The following is a 24,540-nucleotide window of genomic DNA, read 5'->3' on the forward strand; positions in this document are numbered from 1 at the left end:
AAACTTCTACTCAAGTCCTTGTATTTCATTATGATGTACTATTCGAGTAAATAATGAACTATGTTTGTAGGTATTGCTCTAGAAAAGTAACGTAATAACAGTCTGGTACTTAAAACCAGCAAACTTGCCAGTTTTGACATAACCACAGTGAATCGGACACTGCTGTTTCTAGACTAGAAAGGTCGGGAACTAAGTTCCTGTTAGGGCTGGGTTGCTGCTATTCAAGCAAGACCGCAAACATGCAAACAAATGACCGAGGTCAGTCGTCTACCTGGATATAACTTCGTATACAGCTACGTCTTTCCATGAATTAGTCAATTTCACAAAAAAAAGGAATACATATTCGAATCCTTGGGAATTGACTAAGATTTGATGCCTACGGCATCCGTTTTGTTAAAACTTCTGAACTGTTGCATGTTTCATTGTTCGTTCGCAAACAGACAGTGATGGCCATCCAAGATGGTGGCCGCCATCACAATTCACAAGTGGTGTTGCTAACTATGCAGGTCGAACCTTCTTGGTCTTACCACGCCTGAACATCCCTCTGGGGTATTGTTTCTGTCTGTGTCTGTGCGTTCGCACATATACCTCAAAATGCATTTAATGGATTCGTTTGAATTTTGGTACATTGGTAGTCTAGTATTGAAGTCCAGATGAAACATGACCACAGCCGTATTTTCAGGTACTACAGAGTTATAGACCGACACTGCCATCTTGAAGGCAGCATATGAAACATGGCCCATTCATTTCACTTAGAAGTGATTGATACTCTTGATATAAAACACCTTACCCCACACCACGAACACTAGTAATACTTCACGGACGTTTGTTTACCAGCTAGGGGAGTTACAGCAATGTTCTATACCTCTAACCGGTTCTGTTCTTATCAAACGGAACCCACGTTTCTTTCTTCTTCTTGAAACTCAGTCCACCTTTCCTCCCCTTGTCACCGTCAGACAAAGTGTGTTTACCGCTGCCCTCGTTGGGTGACTGTTATCTGAGGGTTGTGAAGTGCAGAGTAATAGACGCATTGAAGGGCTGGGTAAGGGTCAAGAGGCTAGGTTTGTGCCTGTATTGTATGATCTTTGTAAACTTTGCCCTCGTCTACATGATCGCCGTAACACACACTTCTTAGTGCCCTCATTTATTGTAAGACAGAGAGGACCTATGGAACCCTAAATATTGTACAACACAACCACTACCATACTAAGAAAAATATCCTTTTATCTTAAAACTGTCATAGTCGACAAATGTGCCTTGGCGCGAGCACACTCTCCGTCGGTCGTCGTACGATTTTCATGTCGTAGAATTTTCAAGAAGACTGTAGCAGAGCCAACTACCGACAAGAATCTAAGACAACCTTTTCGGTAACACGACAGCTGACTTTTGCACGACAAATGCATGACTAACCCAAGAATGCCCTCAGTTTGAGATCGTACGACGACAGTACGACAAGTGTGACCAGTAGTCACATTGATTAGCGTTTTAGAAAGGTGGTTACGGATTCATATATTCTGGTCAGAAATAGGGACTTGGTCGTAACACTATTCTTTGTGAAGAGCACTTCTCATTGAAAACAAGAGTGCAAAGATCCCACGCCTCCGTGAGATGTCTAGGAGATGTCTAGTGTTTCTTGTTTGCCTTCCTATGTCTAATTGCCCTTGTCAACTCTGAACTGTGCTCCTCCTGTGTCACCCCTGTACATCTGACCTTTACTCTGACCCCATCGTCCCACTCGCTTCCTGTCTCTCCACTGACAGTGAATCCAAATACCTGAGGACAGACACTGACCGAAACAAACACACCAAAAATAATCCCTGCGTTTTAATATTTAGAATATAATGCTCAAGGGAGGGTGGAGTGCCACTGCACAGCAAGGAAAGGGGCGTGGTCACATATGATCGGTCCTGCACATTCATTTTCTTACGAGGATAATGTTACTGATCTTTCTTCCCATTTGAATGGTGGTGAGGCGTTCATGATTACAGCGTTCTCAGAGACTCAGACTAAACATCACTATCATTTTACAGTTTCATCAATGTTTATATTGTTTTATTACCACGTATATCAGCGTCTCCTGTTATTACATAGCTGCTATGTCGTCTTAACACTTGCATGTTTGATGTTTGCTGAGCGATTGATGAGAAAAAAAAAGCTGCCTTCTCCCTTAACATCACTTTGTTTACAGCCGAAACACTTGGTTCAAACCGCACATTATTGTTGGTGTACCACTCCTCATACACAAACATAACGGTTCAGCTCGAAAACAAGAGTATAGATGGCAAAGTCATCTAAGTCGAGGATACGATCTTTTGGTCTATTCTCTCTTATGTCAACTCCTTGTTTATTAGGTTGGTTCAGGGCGACCTATAAGTAGTGAACTGTTGTAAGAGCACCTCCCCCGACGAAACGCATATCCATCCATGAATACTGGACTTGAACTCAGGTGAAACGTCACAATGAATCACCTTTTGACCTTTCCAATCGGTCTGCTTTGGAAGGAAAACAAAGCAATGCCCCGGCTCTACGCTATCAGACTCCGCCTATTGTGTACCAACCGGGCAGGTCTGAGCAAATATAGACAATAAAAACGTAGCCTGGCCACCTGAGGGGCCGACCCATTCGGGCACAGGTGCTTTGGAGAGGAGCTTGCGGACGCACCCGCCAACATGGGCCCGAGGAACGCTTTACGAGGACTGCTGACGGTTACGCTAGTCGTCAGCTGTGCAGGTGCGTGTTCAATGCTTTGTACTTTGTGTTCTATTGATGTTTTCAATCACATTCGTTGTTCAAAGTGCGCTTTCGTAAACAATTAGTACGACCGACTGCCTGATCATAACGGAATGTAGCTCCACACCCGCGTGCTACTTTCGTCGGTCTTGCACAGTCATCACTTTCTTTGACAAAGTCGCTTCTACACTCATTGACATAGTTTATGTATAAACGCAAGCCTTTATATTGAACAAGAGCTGGAAATCCTCACTATACGAAACAAGAAATCTTTTTAAAAAAGCTGTGCCTTGCCGCGTATTTTATGTTATTTTGGTAAGTTAGACTAGATTCTACGCTTAAAAATCCCGAGTTCCACATGTCGCCCCCCCCCTCATTATCATAATTTATGTCAGATGAATTATTGGCACATTAAACAGGTTTTGTAAAACTTTTTGACCCACAATGAATATGCATTATTTTTTATTACAAACTAAGTTCCTTCTGATGCAATTTGTGATATATATTTATATAAACATGGTGAGTTAAAGCGTAGATTTATTACGCTGGACCACATACAGTAACATGCGTCTAGAAGAGCGTTTTAATACTCGCCTGGAATGTACCATTGTCTAACTAAGCCATGAATCTCGGCAAGGAAAGAAGGGCCTTTGGAAGGGGCTTTGGAAGGGTTGGGTTAAAAGGTCCGTCCATTGATCCATGGAAAAAAGCTGGCGTAAAGCCTTGCCTGGCGGCAAGGCAAAAAAGCAGACTATAGTTAGAAGAGGCTTGCAGGCCATTTGTGACCCCAAGCCTACCGGTCTATGCACATATCACATGGCAGCGCCGGTGTTGTCCGGCTTTAGAGGCCTTTCCGATAAGAGATATATAAGCAAAGTGTTAATTTGACGTGATAGAAAGATCATTGCCGATAATCGGCTCTAGATGATTCCTGACACCTGTACTTGTGCAACCCAGACGTCGTTCTGTTGATTCTGGAGTAGACGATAACAAACCGTGCACTCAATTGGTCGCCGTAAATTACAGTTTGGACTATGAATCGGGCGGGAAATGGGGAGGAAACTGCGCCTTTTCCTGAGTCTGGGACGTTCGCTAGCCTGGAGCCCAGCCTTCTTGTGCTTTAAGTCGCTCCCCGAAGGTACGCTCACGCCTGTTGTGTTTCTGGAAGCAACTAAAAGCACCACAAGGCTGGACTCCAGGCTAGCGTAACGTTCCAGACTCAGGAAAAGGCGAACGTTACGCAAACAGAACGGCGGAGTTTGCAGATGACCGACAACCAGCTTACGGACCATTTACCGGTAACAGAGTGGGATGGAAGAAGTAAGGAGTTCGCAAGGACACATGGCGTCGTCTGCAAACAGACAAAAGCAAACTTGAAAGTACGAACAGCCACCACAAGGATGCTAGTATTACCAAAATGAATACTGATCTACAGATCTACTTGATTGAATACAGAAGAAAAATGTTAAGACTATGCAAGATGTAGAAGATACCTTATAAACTGGTGGACGTACCAACTAGTATGTATCTAATACGAGCTCAAAGAAGAACAGTAAATAGTCATGCATTGAAGTACCAGAGTTGTCAACCTAGAATTTATGTGTTCAAAAATTCGTTTCTTTAGACCCATGGTAGAGTGGAATCATTGCTACTAAGTATAATAGGGTCATCAGATAGCATTAAACAATGCTTACAGCTATTAGATGTGCAATGGTTAGGTGTTCAGGGTGATATAACGTGAGCTTTTATACCGGCTATATACTTGCCAACTTTTGTTTTACTGTCGAAATGCACTTGTCAAAGCTGTCATAGTTTGTCCTCAATGCGCCCAAGGTCGTATCAACAAGAATCTAAGGGAGCGGTCGTCTTACAATTTTGATATCGTAGGATTTTCAAGTAGGCTAAGACATGGAACCAACCGCCGGCAGACGACTTTTACAGACTGAGAGACAACTTCGCCGACCAACTCTTAAGCAAAGATAACCTTCTTCGCGACTTACTCTCAACAGTGGTCTTTATATGACAAGGGTTTTAACGGATGATGTTTGCCGGAGGGAGTTTTAGGGGTTTAAGATTGGACTACTCTTAAGTTGATTGGGACAATCTGGTCGGTGGTCAGGTGTCTGCACCTGCGTCAACAAGGGCCGCGCTAATCACCCAATGTAATCACACCGTTTGTTTTAGCGACCCGAACGGTCCACTCTGTAAGCTAATTTGTTCAGCTCGTCGTTATCGTGGCGTGTAGATGATCAGTGGACGGTACGATAATGTTAAGTAGTTCCCAACGAATGGCAGCTATGGATGAGTTCATTCGCCCTATGCTATAGAAGATAGTACATACTATCGAATATTTACTAGTATATACTATCAAAGGTTTACTGGCGTAGATTTTGATTATTAGAAATAATGATTCAAAAATGGTTTGTTTGAAATCTCTAACCGGAGACGTACATTGGCTTATGGCTAACGATCGCAAATCGAGGACATTTTTGGAATAGCCGTGCATGTGCCCTGCAAAACATTGCTGTATTGTTGCAGAAGATCCTTGTCGGTAGTTGGTTCCGTCAAAGCCTGCTTGAAAATCCTACGACATCAAAGTCTTACGGCGACCTTATCTCTATGTCCCACATCTCTGAACCCATCAACCCCAAAGATAGGATGTGTAGCGTAAAGATAGTTCAGCTTGTAAGTGGCCGAAACATCGTGCTATCTCCGATAAGACACTTGAAGAGACTACAGCATGTCTGATGGTATCTTTATTTTAGACAGACTTTAGCACACATTGTGTATAGAAACCACGTGTACCGTTCAGTCTTATTTAGACGTCATGCATCACGTTTAATAACCAGCGACCCTGTGTACTGTTAGGGTCAAAAGTATCAAACCGGGACCCGACCGGGCTGTTTGCGGGAACCAAAAGTATTATATACAAGGCAACGAAAGAGAACGTAAAAAGCTACATTGCACTACCACTAGGTACTTGAAAAATCATGATCATTTGAAGATGTCTGCTGCACCGAAGCAGATAATGCAAATCGTATCTCAATATCTCGACAACTATTTAGCAAATGGCGACACGAGGGCTTCTTCGCGTTCAAACAGTGATTGCCATTAAGATAGCATCATTGAGTGTTTGGTCGACCATTTTGCAAAGCACATTTTCGAGGCCTCTGTTCTTTTCAAAGGTAGATTGATGAAAAACATTGACACAAAATAAGCCACCAAATACGTGCTGTAGTCACGTATAAGCTTACGTAATCCGCTTAAGACCTGATATACAAAGCATAAGATTACGTTTCACGGTGTAGCATTGTATCATGAAATTGACACTCTACCAGGCAACTGGACAAGTCATTGGTCATTGGGTGACGAGAGAATTGGGTAAGGCCTTGGTCGCATTTCCATACTGGGGCCTGGCCGGGAAACTTAATTTCGGGAACGAAAAGTATGATATAAAAGATACCAAACTACACAAGAAGTAAAGACAATAGTCACTCATGGGCATTAGTTTTGTTTATGTTCTACGTAAACATTTCTATCTTTCGCTTCCACAAGCAGCCCGGCCAGGCCCCGGTTTGGAAATGTGACGTTAGCCTTAGTGGAAAGAGCGGTCCAGTCCGGATGACGGAAAAATCGGTCCTGTCAGCATAGCTATAGGGGTCGAACGAAGACGTCAGTCAAGGATAGTGGGTCATCCCTACTTTTCTTCATTAATCTGTTGGATCCTGTTACGTGCAGAAGTTTGACGGCTGGTATAAATGCCCGAAGCCTCCCTCCCCCCAAAACACACACTCATCAGTCAACCGAACTAGACATCTCTCTATTGCAGTAACAAGAAATTCACCAACGCCAATTGATGAATATTAACTAATGAAGCCGACGATTGAAGTATATAATGCCATAAAAAAGCGAAAGAAAATCAAGACCGTAGCATGTCAAGGAGAAAAAATAGCGAAAAAAACAGGCAATTTTGCTTCAGCACCAAGGACAGCCACCAGGGTCCCAAATCAGCCTTGGCCTTCCGAGGGCTTGAAGACCTATCTTCATACCAAATAAGCAAATATCACCACTTTAAGATCCTTTAAGAAAACGCCAAGAATATCCAACAGGGTCTAGGGGGTTACTTCAATCTCCTTGAATCCATTCCAAATCCGAGACTCCAGTGTATTGTCTATAGTGATTGCAAACAGAGCGGCAACCAAACATACTGGACGGACAAACATCTTTCTGTATCTGTTGGAGGTGAGATTAGGCGCTCTATAGCCACGCCCTTTACATAGGGGAGGGGTGTGGACATATGTTAAGTCAGTGCCTTGTTATTGTGACATCTCAAACGTTAAATTGGTTCAACAAAATGTGAACATGTCAATGTTTAAAAATGCTAGATATGACTTATACGTCAATCAACGACGTGAATTTAGATAACTACATATGTTCCTCATTTGTTGACTTCCCAACGGCTAATGGCTCACTGTCGACGTTCAACATTTAGGATCTCAAATTTACTCAACACTTCCCACTTAAACAGACCATACAAAAGGCTTCAGCATCAGGCTATTGAATGTGATGTTTCTATTGACACGACACTCCTTAACTTGACTGTGTCAGATTGGGCTAGCAAACTGCACCAACTTTGGGAATAAGTGACAATTTTCTCTTGCGGTCAAACCAATTTGCCAATTGCATTTTTTTTAATGTAAAAAAAGCATTTCAGGCAAAAATTGGCACCACTTTGCAAAGACCTTTTGCAATTTGGTATAATTTGTTGCAGTACACCGAGGCATCTGGTAGACATTTTTGTTTTGAAATAAAAATGTCTTTGCAAACTTACAAACATCAACAAGATGTTTCTTCATGTGTTTTTCTGTCAGGGAGTTGATTGGGACATACATGTACAATGCAAAGACACTAGTTATAGATCATTATGCTGTTTTTAATTGAAGAACAAAACTATTAGAACAGGTCTCATCACCTTTGCTGACAATGATTCTTTACTTTGACAGTGGCTCAGCTGGTTGACTTTGATTACAATGGTTTTGGAGGAACTAACGGGTTTGACAACACAAACAACAATGACCTAGGTACTGCTGCTGCCGCAAACGTAAGTATCCCTTATCTTCTCTTAGAGTCATTATAATGACTTTGATGCAGATGTCATTTCTTTTAGTATCCAGATTATAATGATCAAAGCTTGACTGAAAAAATGCTTGTTGGAATGAATACTTTTTCTCATTCACAAAATGGCACATTAGTGCAACTGCAATGGTACAAATTTCCAAAATTGGCACAGTCTTCTACCTAGCTACGTGTAGCACAATTTGGCATAGCACTGTGAGATATCAGGATGTTTCAACTAAAGTAAAAGACAGCAGTTGGTCCATCCCAAGACGTACAGTTTAATAATCAACCACTTGACATAGTTTCAGAAATATTTACTTGGGTTTGCTATTTATTGGCAGTTGTCTGTTAGGTGAGATTGGAGGTGCTATCTCATAACAGCCATCTCAAAGGAAGCCGCTATCTCAAGAAACGTGCAAACAACAAACACACTGTCTAGGAGGGCCATTCAATGATAACACTAGGGCTGTCATGAGGGAAGAGTCCAATGACCTTTTGTATTAAGGAATCTTACTTTTTCTATGACAAATCGAGTGATGCACAATTTTTTTTTCTGATGAATCTCAAAATGAGGTAAGATAGAGTTAGCCAAGAAATGCTTACAAAAATGCTTAATAAAATTATAATAACTCTGGACTCATCATATAACCACTGGAATGAATAAGAATAATGTTCCAGCACATATGTGATTGCTGCTGCAGACTCAGAGGCTGATGAAAGAAGTCAAGAGAAGAAAAACTGATTGTTGTTAACTGAAGTCCTGAAGTTTCTGGGATGATGTTTGTAATGTTAAATGTTTTGCTTCTTTCTATCCATCAGACAAACAACAACAACTGTGGAGGAAACAGTAACTGCTGTGGACCTAGTGCTGGTGCACCTGGGCCCAGGGTAAGTGTATGACAGCATAAGTTTATACATGTATAATGTTATACACCTTTTCTCAGTTTACTATGGCAGTTAATTACTGACCCAAGTCTGTATGATGTCATGTTGAGATGTTAGATTTTTCAAAAGTCATCAAAAGTTTGTAAGATAGTCATGTTCTCAGTATTAAAGGGATCCTTTCAATCCCCTTTGTCAAATATCAATTGACAACCAACTGTAACTCTTTGTTTCTATAATATGGGCCCTAAAAATGGATCCCCTAGTTAGGTTCTAAAAGTAGTCTGAACACTTTTTTGAGGTGTGTACTTTTGCTAATGAAAAAATCAACAGGAAAATTTGGAGCCATCAGCGCAGGTCAAAGATCAGTGTACCAAGCATTTTGAACTTTGGCTGTAATGTCCCATAACAGTCTGCAGTATAGGTGTAAGCAAACCTGCCATGTCATAAAGTCATTGAGCTTGTTTGTGTACAGTTAATAAGTACACTACAGTTCAGGCAGCCATGGTCACAGGGCATGAAGGTGCAAATACAGGGGTTCATATTCTTATCAGTCGGTAAACAGGATATTTTTGCACCCATCTTGGACTGTAAAGAATGCTCTCTAGCTACTAGTTTTACCTATCAGTTTTACCTAGTAGACTGTTCGAAACAATCTGGAGACTTTTTCAAATGGTCTGGAGATTTTTTAAAAGAATCTCCAGATTTTCTGGAAGATCTGGGGATTGTTCCAAAATTTCTCCAGATTTTTTTATTTTGAACGGTTTTTCAACATTTTCATATGAACAATGGCCTGGACGCTTTTCATCAAGTATCAACTTTATAAGTATTAGCTGTAAAGGGTTTGAGGTGTTTGTCCATGGTGCAATATTTGTCCTAACTATTCCGTAGGCTGTTCTCTAAGTTTTCTACTGGATGCTAAGATTCCAATCTATTTAAGAGATGAGTCGTGTCTTTTGTTTTGTCGTAATTAAAGTGATATACACCAGATCTTATGGACATCAATTTGGATGAAAGCTTGTGTTTGTAGTAAACCCAAGTGTCAATTACATTGCATAGCCAGAGACATTGACAAACACAACCCTTAGCCTCCGAAACACGTACGTTTTTGTATGTAGACAATAAAAGAACATCAGCACTGTCTGGTCTGGGTCACAAATCATGATTTTGACGTTTTAAGACTTGGTGTCATTTGTTAGCTTTTATGTGGCCTTTTACCTGTTACTTGGAAGGGACACAGATACATGTACTTGTTGATGGTTACTAGTGACTAAGTAATTTACTTCACTATGTTTTATTGCACAGCAATAAAACATAGTGACACTACCTGAAATTACACTGAAATTACTGTCACTGCAACTTAGAAACATGACAGCTAAGAAACATCCCTTGAACAAATCTCCACCTGTATCCTACCTTGGCATTTATCAGAAATTTGTTGCAATAGATCTAAATATATATGGCATACTATTTGAAGAATTGTACACACTGGAAGTTGTCAATTGTAATTACTATTAGCCCCAATGTAATTGGGCTCTATAAGCCCACCCCTCACTGTCTAGGCAGTGCTATGCCCCAAGATACCATTTTGTCCTTTGTGGGAAACATTCGCTGTCAAGATTGTAGTAGGTTACATGTTCTATGGCAAGAATAGATAAATGTTAGATTAAAACAGTCGGTGCTGTTTGCGTCAAAGTATGGTATAATAGGCTAAGCCCTTTTTTGTTATTGGTCGCACACCTGCCTGATGTATCACAATGCTTTTCAACTTAACAGTGACTTCCATGCCTGTGTTGTATGCTAGTGGTAAAAACCAGTGCAGGTGCATTTGTAGGTTGTGTGGAAGTAAAGATTAATTGCCTCTTTTATTATAGCATACAGAGCCTCTGTGAAAAGAAAGGGATTTTTTTGGTGTTGGTGTCTGCCTATTAAAGTTATTTGAATACATGCACTGACAGTAGAGAGGCAGGAAGTGAGTGAGACAATGGGGTCACGACAAAGGTCAGACTCACTGGAGTGACAGGAAGCAGATTTCAGAGGTGTTAGAGCTAGTCGTTAATCAAACATGACAGTAGAGGTTATGTGGTCAATGGAGCAGGTTTAGCATGGGAGGGTATTTTTTGGGGTCTGTTTGTATTTTTGGAGTTATACCTTTTCTTGCAGAGTGACAGCAAGTGATTAATCGATACATGCAATTCTAACCAATACCATATTTGGATAATTAACGAACGGTAATCAAACAAGACATATATGAGACTCTTTCATGGCGACATGAAATCTTTAAAGTTTTGTTCAAATTGCTAATGCAAGGCTACTGATAAAGACCAGTGTGTGTGTACACTTGTTATCTTTTATTGCGTTGACTTTCCAGTTCAAGGTCCATGACCTGAGGTAATCAGTGTCATATATTGCTTTGATCAGGGCTACCCGGGGTCACGTGGTGCGCCTGGCTTCCCTGGACCGGAGGGTGTGCAGGGGGAGACGGGGATGCGTGGTCCCGCAGGTTTCTCTGGAGACCCTGGAGCAAAGGGAGAAAGGGTGAGTGAACTTTAGTTTTTTATTCAATTTTGGAAGACAGTGTCTAAGGTTATTTTCTATGATACTACTCTAAACTGTTGCTGCTTTAAAAAAAAGATTGATTAACAGTTTTCAAATTGGAACTTTGTCAGATTTTACAACCAATTTGATTTCTCACCTACAGGGAGACCCAGGACAGATGGGGCCACCTGTAAGTATGAGCTACTTTTTGTTTGGTTTCTTCATTTTGTATGAGTGTTCCCTTGCAATTAGCCTTTGGGCATCAGTTTGCAAATAAAGATTATCGTCACAGGCTCACAGCACACTTTTAACATTGATTTCATTGTCCAGTTGGTATGACATGTTAACCGGATGATTTAATTTTTCCCAGGGTATCATAGGGCCTGCTGGACCCGCGGGGCCGAGGGGAATACAGGGAGGAAAAGGCAGCAAGGGCACACAGGGTGATCCTGGGTTACGGGGAGAGAAGGGCTTAAGGGTAAGGAATTGTCTGTCCTTGCTGATTGATAAACATGCAACTTTTCAAACATGGAATTATTATATCAAGTCCTTGAGTGCAAAAATTGTATTCAGATTGATATTGCTGCTAAGAAGTTTCAACACTAATTTAAAGATTATTTTGAAAAAAAATCTTGATAATGTTTCAGAGCATCTTGACATTGTTTCAAACAATGAATAGATAACTGTACAGATTAAAATCATGGAAACTCTTTTTTTTTCTTCAAAAAATTGAAAATAGATTTACTGTGTAATTATCATTGCTGCACTCTTACCATTGCTTGTTATCCCTTCAACAGATCTAGATAGGCAATAAAATAATTTAGCTTTTCTATTAATAATATTGAATGTTGCAATCTCTGTGCTATCAAGGCATTTCTGTTAACCTTTTTGCAAAGCTTTTCTTATCTTAGTTATCATATGTTTTCTCAAACAGGGACAACAAGGTCTTCCTGGTATGACTGGTGAACCGGTAAGCAGAAAATTTGTCTCAGCATAACATTAACTTTAAAATTTTGTGATACATTATCTGTCAGTGAATTCTGTTTCGGGCATCTCATTCAATTGCCTTTTTTTTTTTTTTTTTCATTATGATGATATTGTTGAAACGTTATCTTTTGTATTTGTAGGGAAACCATGGAGAGAGTGGGCCCATGGGTATGCCTGGACTCTGTGTAAGTAACCTTCAAAGATGAGCAAATATATTTGGTCTAGGTGTTCAGGCAGTACCGTAGGTATAGAGGGTAACTTTTTATTTGAGCACTGTCTTCCTTCTAACACTATCTTTTATTTTTTTTAATTGTTTTTACACTCAATTTTGTTGTTTTACTTTAAATCTAAATATTTTTGAGGACAGGGCTTTGCTTGCATGGTACTTCTTGCCCGATCCTCAATAAAAATATGCGAATAAAATGAATGGACATTTTCATTTTATTTTTTCTCCTCTTCTTTTCAATACAGGGACCTAAAGGAGAGGCAGGTAATTGGCTTAAAGTTTGTTTGATTAGAAATTTTGAATATTCAAGCTTACAATACTTCACCATAATACCTACATCACCACCTTATGGCCATTTTGGGTGAAAAAGTGTTTGAGTTAGGAGATAATTGTACCAGGACACTAAATACTGATGAAGCAGGGAGTTACGTATTTTTGTGTGTAAACAAGGACAAAATACGTCTGACACAGTGGTGATTTTTCTTATTCAAACAGGTGTTCCTGGTCTCCCTGGACCCCAGTCTCAAAGTGAGTATGGATACAACACATCATGATCATGTTATAACAAATTTCTTCATACTCCTTAACAACTGTGTGTTTAAGTTATAAGAATGTCAACAACATCAACTTTATTTTACAACTGAACTTTAATTTAGCAGTATGTCCTCTTGTTAAGGGCACACATAGTGCTGTAGCAAGCATGCATCAGTATGGGGGTAATGAGTGACTTATACAACATTAAAATGTAGTCAAGTGTTGTTTATATTGGACAAATAACCACACACTAAGGCATGTATGGCATATCTGGGCCACGGAGCATAATAGCTAGACAGAGAATGGCTTACTAGGTTTGCATAGTGAAGCTCGCTGTGTTGGCCTTTATACAGCCTTTGTTAGTGCTGTTGGACATTGTAGTAAGAGTACAATTTTTAACGTGGCCCTAGAAATCATAGAAATACAAAGTTACCAAACACCAGAGACCACAATAATGTAATCCAACAGACAGCAGCACTGTAGTTTTGTATACTTTTACTTTACTTTTTACATGAACTCAGTTAGGCCACAATGACTTGGTTTTATGGATAGCATCTGCACATGCACGTCAATTGTTGTCTGTTAAAAAGAAATGTTTGCATCAATACTGTAAGTAGTACAATACAAAGAGGCTGGAAAGAAACCAATATGCTGTATTACAGTTGCAAAAACAATCTTTTTAGGGAAAACAGACAAATCAAAACAGAATGGCCTTAGTTTAGATGGAGGATCTTTTAGGCTTCATGAACATGATTTTCATCTATGAAACATATAATCTAATCCACCTCATCCTGCCTTGAAGTGAATCATTATGACATAAGTTAAGAGCGGGAATCTAAACTTGTCATTGTCGTGTTTCATCAGCGGAGGGTCCATCGGGTCCATCTGGACCCCCCGGTCTCCCCGGTCAACCAGGCCAGCGGGGCCAGCCTGGGCCGCCGGGGTCCTCAGGATTCGGCAGCAAGGGAGAGCCTGGACTGCCTGGGAACCCTGGACTGGACGGTGAGTAGCTATCAGTCACTAGTTACCATTCAGTAATACAAAAGTGAAATCCATTATCCATTCATTTGTTTGTTCATCGTTCATTCATTGCTATTCTTGTTGTTGTCCTGTGTATACCTGCCATTTTGATGCCCTTATGTTTCCATGTTAGCAAGTTTTAATACATCATAGATCGAATCATTATGCTACAATTCTAGCCTTTTGAAGTGAAATGTACTAACTTGTTGTGCTTATAATAATCTTACTGTTGCAGGACCACCTGGAAACCCTGGGAGACAGGGACCGCCAGGTAGGTTATAAAACTGATCATCTGTAGATTAATAGTAGATCAGAGGAGTAGAGTTAAGTAAAGTAGAGCAGAGTATAATCTTTGGTCAGAGTCTTGTTGTTGTATTGCTTACTTTCCATGCTACATAGAAGTATGATAGCAGTATGATAAAATATGAGCTTGTTCAACATCACTTAAGAGCCAGAAAATCTGGAGGTTTAAGAATATTATATCACTGAAAAAGTTGTATTAATTTTCATATATCTTTACCTGGGGTGTCACAATAAAAATCAACCAACCTTAAAGGGTATTTGTTGAAAGAACATCTCTTGAATCTACTAGATATGATTACTGTGTTTTCCAGTTGAATTGTTGAGCATTGTCTTTTTTATTTCCCAAGGTGTGAATGGACTGCCAGGGGGCCCTGGACCAAAGGGTAAGTATATTGAATATTGATTAAAAGAAAACTTTATGTATTTACTTGTGCAAGGGAGGGGCTGTATTATAAATGTTTGTTAAAATTTTACTTACATTACAAAAATAATAATACTATATGACAAACTCATTGTAATTACACAAACTTAACTATTAAAACTAAACTTAGTCTATCCTGAATTATCTGTGACACATCATGCTTTTGACAAACCTAAAAAAACATTTATTGGTGTCACAGAAGGTGTATGGTGTAGACTTTTGTATGACAAATTCTGTACTTTTCACACAGGCACCAGAGGAGACCCAGGATTACCAGGTCCACCAGGTATGAACTGACTTTTTCCCCATCTCACCTAATGTTAGGTTAAAGCTTAAAACATTTACAAACCACTTCATCATTGACAGGTTAGAAACTGATCTTGAAGAAGGAATGTTCCATTATACATGTAGCTAACAAAGGAGTGTGGAGAATGGCTTGAGCTCCTTTGATACTAGTTCAGTGAGATACCCAATATGATGTGTCAACTGTCTGTAGTATATTTTCAACTCTTCCTGTTGTGTAGGTTGAGATACAGTATGACTGTAATGGTAGATTTCTTCTCATTGTTCAGGAGCTGGAGGGGAGAGAGGAGTGATGGGGTTCCCTGGACCAAAAGGTACATCACAAAATTGAAGCATGCAGCAATGGTAGAATTAAGAACAGTGTTGTACTTTGACTTTGGTTTGGTTTGTGCTTTGGTTCATAAAGACAACAATTATTGTGATGTGATACTCATTGTGTGAACTGAGAGAAAGGCAATGAGCTACACAATTATTTACCGTATATTTGTCATAAAGAGTAGTGGGTGAGACTTTCCCATTGTTTCCGTAATCCAGGTGCTCCAGGTGATGCTTCAGGTGTCAGTGGGCCACCTGGACCTCCTGGTCCCGGAGGTCCAGCAGGACCACCTGGTAAGTCTTGATCATTTCATCCCTAGGAGTGAAGTATTGTTTCTGGCTTGCCTGTGCATGTGTGTATGTTCAGCACCAAGAACAGGCATCTCTCTCTCTCTGTGTTTGTGTATGTGTGTGCCTTCAGCACCAAGGGCAGGCATGTGTGTGTTTGTATCTGTTTGTGTGTTGTATGTGTGCATGTGTGTATTGTGTGTGTGTGTTGTGTATATGTCTGTGTGTGTGTCTGTGTGTGTTTTTCAGCACCAAGGACAGGCATGTGTGTTTGTGTGTGTGTGTGTTTTCAGCACCAAGGACAGATGTGTGTGTGATTTCAGTACCAAGGACAAGCATGTCTCTGTATGTGTGTTTCCAGAATTAAGGACAGGTGTGTGTGTGTGTGTGTGTGCATGCGCTTATGTGGTATATGTGCGTGTCTGTGGTGTATAGTTTATACATTGTTTTACTTCATGTTATATAAGGTAAAGGAATCACTCAAATTGCATACTACCGTTAATAAATGTTTGTGTATGCTATATCTTACATGGATTGCTTACACAATATCACCTCCATCCCTCAATAGGTAGAAGTGGTCCAAAGGGAGAGATTGGGTTGAATGGTCCCCCAGGTAAGCACAGAAAATATACCATGACTTTTTTAATGTTAAAATACATTGTCGTAGGGACATGCAGCTGGTTATGTTACACTGAAAGAGCTGTCATGCCTAACCTTTGTTTTGCATTAGGCATATTGAGAAGTCAGTATAGACCAACAACATTTTTGTAAGACACATTTCTTTAACCCTTTTTGATGATTTCTCAGTTGCATGTAACGGGGGCCGCCCTAAGACGGCACCCGTCGTAAGACGGAACGGATTTTTTGCTGATCTTATCATCCATAAGTACACCGTGTTTGTTACCACTGACTATGCTGATTACAAAGGTAAATAAACCAAGTCCATGCACACAGCTTTAATTTGCATTCCAAGTATACTTTAACATATTTACTTCATGTTTTTTTTTTAAACAGAATTCTAACAGTAATGTTGACAGTGCTGAATCACTGCAGTCACCGGCCTCTGTGTATTGGCGGCTCGTGTCGCTAACTATACGAACTCTTTCAAGCAGTCACAAACTGCCATGATACACATAAATAAAGCTCCATAAAACACTATGAATATGGGTCTTCAAATGTTTGTTGAGTTGAAAAGCAACCAAAAGGAAGCGACATAAACATTGCCACCATTGTACTCCCAAGGGAGTGTGGCCGTGAAAGTCGCAGACTAGAGAACGCTCGAAAGATTTATTTGACTGTAACAAATGATTCGTGCTGTCTATGAAAATAAGACTTGATAGAGAGATGTAGATGATATTTTCATATAATCAGACAGAGTTTTGTTGATGTTGGCGGTGTCGTTTTTTCGTAATGGTTTTTTTAGTCGGGCATTCACAATCAGTGCATTCAGCCCATTGCCCGTAACATCAGCTGGATTGTTCTAGGTACAGCCTTCCTCATGTGAGACAAGAAGTACATACAGTCACGATTTTACTGTCAAAAGAAAGCTAAAATATCATACTATTAATTTTTTTTCTGTGTACTTAAATTTACCACTTACTTCTGAAGAGAGCAAAATGTAAAAAAAGCGTACCGAGTTAGGCACACTGTCCAGCGTAGCACAAAATTGGAAGGTTACATACACGAAATTGTCTCTCAGTGTTTGCCGCTTGTAACACGCAGCGCGAAAGGTTCATGAACCACATGAATGCATTTCTTATTCAAGTATGTTGTTCAAATCTATGTGTAAAAAAATCAGTCATCAAAATTTGGCCACTCTCAGGCAACTAGCGATGGAGCGCCATGAGTTTGAGCGCAAGGAAAAGCGTACCGTGTTGGGGCACCTCCCGTTATACAATTTTATGTTTATATTTCCAGGACCCATAGGGCCACCTGGTTTTGGTCAGCCAGGTCCTGCTGGAGAGAGGGGTCCTTCAGGTAAGAATCAGGAATTAATGATAATTCAATGCTTTAAAAACTTCATTGTCATCATATTCTATAGATGGAATGAATGCTATCACAGTGACTTTTACAGATATGTACAGCAGCAACTTATATCACAGAGTAGGGTTTCTTCTCCGATACATTTTGTAATCTATTACACCAGTCTTTCAGTGATGTCAAATAGCTGGGTGGCTAGGCTAGAGGAGACAAGATAGCAAGGTCACAGGTTTGATTCCTGGCTAGGCGTTGTGTCCTTGAAAAAGGCACTTTACATGACTCCACCCAGGTGTAAAAAGGAGTACCTGAATTTGTTTGAGGAGGTAAAATTAAATGTGGCAGAACAAGAGGCTCCACCTTTCAATACCGTGCCCTTTACACGTACAGTGGATACAACCCACTACCCATTGCAGCCTAGGCCTCAAACGGGCTTTTTGATTACCTACCGTTAAGTTTACTCTAATCAGTCACTTAAAGTAAGCACCATCATTTTGTTCCAATCACTCCTGTAGGTCCTCCAGGTTTCCCAGGTGCTCAAGGAAATCCAGGTGAGCATTCTGTCATCTCAGTCTTAGTTGTATAATGTTATGTCAAACCATTTTTTGTTAGCAAGGATACGTACATGTTTATTTTTTAAGAAACAGGTTTATTCTATCTACTCCTGTTTGCTGGAAATACAGATGACACAGACACTTTGTAACAGCAGTTTTTTTTTTTACATAACGCTAGTTCACCTTTATCCGCAGGGTAACCTATATTCGTTGTGTTTACCAACACTGTATTAAGGGATATCACATCGAAGGACGGTGGTTTCAAGTTGTAATATGTTCAAACTATTGTTACAGTAGTTTGAAACTATCGTCTGTCGACTTTAACCCCTAGATACCTGGGGTTTTACAGCAACGGATAAGGTTACCCTGCAGATAAAGGTGAACTTAGCGTTAACTGTTTAACTGCATTTTTGTGTAATACATTAGTTTTGTACAGAAGGTAAAAGCTGCATAAGACTAGATTGGAAATAAGCAAGTTAAAAAGCCTGAGAAAGATAGGATCAGAGGGTTAGATAGGCCAGCTTTATTTGCTCTTAATACAACAATTATACTATAAATATGGGATATTATACAAAGCAAAAATACTCAACTGTACTATTCTTGTACAATGGTACAATGTTTTCCATAAGACGGATACAAATGGTTGTTTAACATTTTCTGCAGGTCCAAAAGGAGAATCAGGCATCGGACTGCCTGGCGGACCTGGTCTTCCTGGTAGGTGTTGTTTGTATGGGCTAGGCAACTGTATTCATTAAGGTAATACTTACAAGTTTTTAAAAAAGGGGTACAGGTGTACCCAGTTCTGCTAGCTCTCTATGCTGCCTATTTTTATAACAAAAACAGGTTTACTATTAAATGGTTACCTTGGTAACAGACAGTTGTCATATTGCTTTTGTTACTTTTCCTCCTATCCCCTTCTTTCATTCCAAACAAATAATGCCCAATCACCTGGATTTGAGGGTTGTCACCATGGATACTGGTGGCAGACAGACCATGGCATTTGATTACATTATGTAGCAAGTGGCAGGACAGAGCTGGAGGGGCTGGTCACCATATTCATTTGGAAGGTGTTTGAGTAAGAATAAAGAGAGTAGTAGTTTGTTAGGCTAGACCATGTGGAGGTAAAGATGCATTTGCTTGCAGTTTGAAATCTAAAAAATTGACCACCTCCAGTACATTCTTTCAGCACAGTTTACAGTTAGAAGGTTAAGCTTTGCCAATGTCTCACACAATAATGTCACTGCTATATTTCAGGCCCGCAGGGTGACACAGGTCCACCCGGTCCACAAGGATTACAAGGTCAGAAGTTTATCCTAAGTTACACTGGTTACCTTCGCCAAGAAGGTTATATTTTGGGTAGCGTTTGTGTGTATGTGTGTATGTGTGTGTGTTTGTAGAAGACCACCATAACTCAAGAACGCCTGCATGGATTGTATTGATATTTGGTATGTAGGTAGGTATTGATGAGACCTAGAAACGATTAGATTTTGGGCCTCCTAGTGGCTTGCTATGGTACTGCAGCGGAACTTTCGTGTTGGATATCTCGAGTTCTGAACATGCTGTGGCTATGATTTTTGAGTGGTAGACAGGTCTTGATGCCGAGAGTAAGTGGTATAGGTTTTGGCCCCCTAGTGGCTTGTTTTGGAACTGCAGGGCAGGTTTAGTGTCAGACTTTGAAAGGGAATAACTCAAGAAGGGGTTGACGGATTGTTATGATTTTTGGTATGTAGATAGCTTAAGTGATACTTCATATAATGACATATGATTATGCAAATTGGTATCTAATTTGCATAATTAATGAGGAAATTGTGTAAACACGCCCAGTTCCATTATAGGTCAATTGCAACATGTGACATTTGTAACTGAGAAAGAGAAGAATATTGATAGATATATTATGCAAAATAACGACCTAATTTGCATAATTAATGAGAAAATGCTATGATGTATTGTGGTAAATGACGGGAACTTCTTACTTTTAGCATTTGGAAGTTATGTACAGGTGAATATCATTGAACATTAATTATGCAAATGAGGTCCTCATTTGCATAAATTATCAGAAATTGCGACAAAAGCCTCCTTTCTTAACATATATTGCGCACGTCTGTTGTGTGGTGGACTAGATGATCAAGTTATATAATTTATGCAAATGTGAGCCTTATTTGCATAATTAATGACAAACCCAATTAATACAGCAGTTGTAAAAGATCGAATCATTTGGCGAAGGTATGAGGTCGTGGAACTCTAGTTATCAGTGAATTATATCTTTGTGTTATTTTGAATATTTGTCAGGCAGGCATATATAGTTAGATGTTGTCTTCATCTTCTTGTATCCCGGAGAATTTTCAATGTCCAAGAACTTTGCGAGTATCGAAATATCTGTGATATAATTGTCTGTTGCCCTCAGTCTGTTGACGTGCTTAGCTGTATATTTTTAGCTATAAATTTGTCACTTTTATTCAACTTTTGTCATAGCCAGAAAAGTACTTGCCAAAATAGTTCATGCACAAATTTCACAGGCATATTTCCCTCTTTCATTTAGCACTCACACCTGTCCTTGGTGCTGAATGCAATCCAGGGTCACAAATTTTGTATGACTTTCAATCAACACTCTAGGTCAGGGAGGTTCCAGAACGTTTGACCTGATGACTCGCCACAGCCAGACCACCATGGTGCCGCAGTGCCTGCCGGGAATGACCAAAATGTGGGAGGGGTACAGTCTGCTGCATGGGGAGGGAAATGAGAGAGCTCACGGACAGGACCTCGGTAAGGATGTTTGTAGCTTCATAGTCACAAAGGATGTCACTCACCATACAATGTCATTTGCTATATATTTCAGAGCCACTCGTGAGTCATTAAAATGGAGATATTAAATGACTTTTTTTTATTTCTTTGTCGTACTGTGTGTCCGCAACTGCCTCCACAGTGATTTGAATTTTGCTAGGCAAACAGACACAAGATTGGCATTCCTGGCTCAACCTAATGTGTCCTTGGGAAAGGCACTTAAACTGGCTTTCCTCATTCCACCAAAGTACAAAATGAGTACCTGAATTTAGTTGGCGGGGTAAAGGCAGTGAAAGAAAAGGGATGGGCTCTGCTTTACAATAATTTGCCATGGGCACAGTGTATGACAACTCACTGCCTCAAAAACCCATGGGACGCGTCTGGACGCGCAGGACGGGGTAAGGACGCGCGGGACGAGGCTGGACGGCCATCCGGGCCGTCCCCGACGGGCGGGGACGCTTAGAATTTTACTGAGGTACCTTTTAACATTTTTAATGGATATTTTGATGACATTTTCTTACCAGGTACTGCCGGCTCCTGTGTACAGCGTTTTGCCCCCATGCCGTTCATGTTCTGTGACATCAACTTCAACTGTCACTATGCCACCCGTGACGACAAGACCTACTGGCTATCCACTGTTGCTACTGAACAAGAGATCCCAGAAAGCCCTGTGCGAGGAAACGAGGTTCTGCGGTTCATCTCCCGGTGCGTGGTGTGCGAGGTCCCGTCTACCGTCATGGCATTCCACAGCCAGGGTTCCAACATTCCCGACTGCCCCCTCCCCACACGGGAGCACAGCTGGCAGAGTATTTGGGAAGGATTCAGTTTCTTCATGGTAAGTCTAACCTTCAATCTTTCAGTTTGTTTGTTTATTTGTTTTGATGTGTGTCCGTAGCTGTGTCCGGAATGATGTCAATTTTGCCGACTGACAGCTTGTAAGACAAAAGTGGTGCAATAGGAAACCTGGAGAATTGGAAGTCTGGTTTTTCTGACTTATGTTGTATGATGAAGAGTAACATACAAAGACATCATTTGAAAAGTATTACCTTAAACTGTGATGAGAGGATGTTGGTTGAAAGGCAAAGCATATGAGAAATAAACACAGAAAATGACATTTTTATACCAATGGTCTTCAAAACATTTTTTTTTACAAAAAATGAATATAACTTGAAAAAATTCGTTTGTTTTCTCAAAAGCCTAGACTTATATAGAAGCTTAGCTAGAAGCTTACATGTATATGTAGCGTATGTAACAATGTCAATGTTGTTTTCTTCCACAGCACACGGCTGCCGGAGAGGGCAGCGGTCAGATCTTCTCCAGCCCCGGCAGCTGTCTGGAGAGGTTCCGCCCCGCCCCCTTCATCGAGTGTCACGGAGCGCGGGGAACCTGCGGCTTCTTTGCCAACAAGTTCAGCTTCTGGCTGGCGTCTGTTCCGGCGTATGTCATGCTTATGATTTGTTTAAAAGATTATGTGGGGGCCTTTTTTAGTAGATACAAATAGCAGTTAGATTTAGATATGAGTGGTTTAAAAGTAATCAATGTTTAACAATCTCTTACTGTTGGGGGATGAGTGGGCCTCCTCTTCAAGAGGTTGTGGCCAATCAGCTAAGGTAACCAATCCCTTTTGAGGGTGACCAATGGGAGTTCAGGTCTGTTAATCAATTCAAAAATCCATCCATTAGGAGCTCATGATTCTCTATTCTTCACTATGGAAAGCAGTCATCACAGCCTCCAATACCATGGTGACAGACAGTTGACATATTGCTTTAAAGGCTACGCTGGTCACCATATATATGAGGGTGTTTGAGTAAGAATACAGTAATACAGTGCAGTAGTCTGTTAGGCAGCCACGTGAAGGTTAATATGTATTTGCTTGCAGTTTGAAATCTTTTACCAAACTCCATCAGTGAACACCCCTCACTTTTATTAAAACTTAGATAAGTTGCTATGTGAAAAAATGTGTTGGTTTCCAGATGTTGCTTTTTACAACATGACATGTTGTTTTTTTGTTACTATAGTGATTACGACCCACTGAGGAACCAGCAAGCCTACGAGCCGAGAGACGGGCGGGTGAGAGAGATGGTGCGTAACCAGCAGCCTGTGACAGAGATGGAGAAGATGGTGGGACGGTGCCGTGTGTGTATGATGATCACCGACACCGTTCGGGCTAAGATCTCCGAGGTGGGGCCGGTGAGAGGAGCCAGGCCTGGCATCATCATCGGAGATCCCAGATTGCGTGCACCACAGCCACCACGCCCCAGCTCTTAAAGTAGCGTTGATTGTGGCGGATGGGGCACCTTGCGACACTCCTTTGTACTGCAGTTTTTTTATGTACTCCCGGTGCTAATGTAGTTAAGGTCAGGGAATAGATGCCAAATGTTAGGGTTTATGATACTAGTTCCTAGCTCATAGTGTTTTGTCTTGTACTTTTTGTGAGCTGTATTATCATACTATTAGGAGAGAATGGTTAACTTCATCTTATCTTTTGACTCTGTAGTGACAGATGGACTAAAAGAAAGAAGATAGATAACCAAATTTGTAGTGCTTTTTTTACCAGTTTTCAGAGTAATCTCTACACAAAAAGCAAGACATATACACATTAGCACAAACACCAAGCCATCTCCTACCTCACGACAACTTTATCTTCATTGAGTTTTCTACACATGCATTTACACATTCAAAGATTAGATACCCAAATAATCTGACAGTAAAAAGGTCAATGTATGTTTAAGCTTCATTCCAATGGATATAAATCTGGAGTTTGTTTTGAATAAAATCCTCCTGATTCTAATGCTGGTTCACCTTTATGCATATACACTAGAGTTGTTTTTTACTTATCAATGTTGTAAATCAAGGTAACCGGTATTATTATAGTTCCTTGCTAATTAGCACTTTGATTCGAATTGTGATCTATAAACTAATTTTAGACAAAGGACTCTAGCTTTTTTGGTGTTTCAAAATCAGAATTTTACCATATCTTATCTACCTATAAATGTAATCTCAGAATAATTCGTAAGCATAAATGATGCTTAGAGCAACGAAAGTAAATGTCTAACGTAACACAAGGCCATATTGAATGGAATCCATATAACGATCTAAGGTGCTGTCTTTTATCCATTACCAAACATGGACTGCTATAGTGGTGCTAAACTATATTCCATAACAACCTCAAAAAGATTCAAACAAAATCTTACACATAGAAGTACAAATGCCTTTAGGCAAGTATTATAATATAAGATTTAGTTTTGTGTTCTTATGATTTGTTAATAAACGTTGTATACAAATAGGGTAGGAAAAAGTTACAATAAATTGATTCAATTTGTTTGTTTTCTTTATTTTTTGTTTTAATTAATTCTACAGAATTATTGAAATGTTTCAGGATTGGACTTTTTCATGATCCGATGATTCAGCTTGAAAATAGAGTTTTAACATTTGTCAATAGCCACATTCCACAAACTTTGACTTGAATATGTGAATAGCATTCAGCACCATGGACAGGTATGTTTGTCTGTGGATGACTTTAAGCAGAAGTAATGGCAATTTTACTGTGTGGATGGCATTCA

General features: G+C 40.2%; 1 protein-coding gene across 1 annotated transcript; it reads left to right on the forward strand.

Annotated features, from left to right (window-relative positions):
• The first annotated feature begins 2,578 nt into the window (after nucleotides 1-2,578).
• On the forward strand, nucleotides 2,579-24,312 carry LOC118405413 (collagen alpha-3(IV) chain-like). Its single transcript, XM_035804911.1, has 25 exons — nucleotides 2,579-2,730; nucleotides 7,734-7,831; nucleotides 8,668-8,736; nucleotides 11,152-11,268; nucleotides 11,432-11,458; nucleotides 11,639-11,746; nucleotides 12,203-12,238; nucleotides 12,396-12,440; nucleotides 12,727-12,745; nucleotides 12,977-13,009; nucleotides 13,880-14,017; nucleotides 14,271-14,306; nucleotides 14,686-14,721; nucleotides 15,010-15,045; nucleotides 15,332-15,376; nucleotides 15,597-15,671; nucleotides 16,234-16,278; nucleotides 17,583-17,642; nucleotides 18,158-18,193; nucleotides 18,860-18,910; nucleotides 19,451-19,495; nucleotides 20,810-20,959; nucleotides 21,502-21,812; nucleotides 22,257-22,414; nucleotides 22,996-24,312. The coding sequence occupies exons 1-25, from the start codon at nucleotides 2,670-2,672 to the stop codon at nucleotides 23,243-23,245; spliced, it is 2,085 nt and encodes a 694-aa protein (XP_035660804.1). The 5' UTR covers nucleotides 2,579-2,669; the 3' UTR covers nucleotides 23,246-24,312.
• The last annotated feature ends 228 nt before the right edge of the window (nucleotides 24,313-24,540 follow it).

This window comes from Branchiostoma floridae, chromosome 18 (genome assembly GCF_000003815.2).
Source record: "Branchiostoma floridae strain S238N-H82 chromosome 18, Bfl_VNyyK, whole genome shotgun sequence".
Lineage (NCBI taxonomy): Eukaryota > Metazoa > Chordata > Leptocardii > Amphioxiformes > Branchiostomatidae > Branchiostoma > Branchiostoma floridae.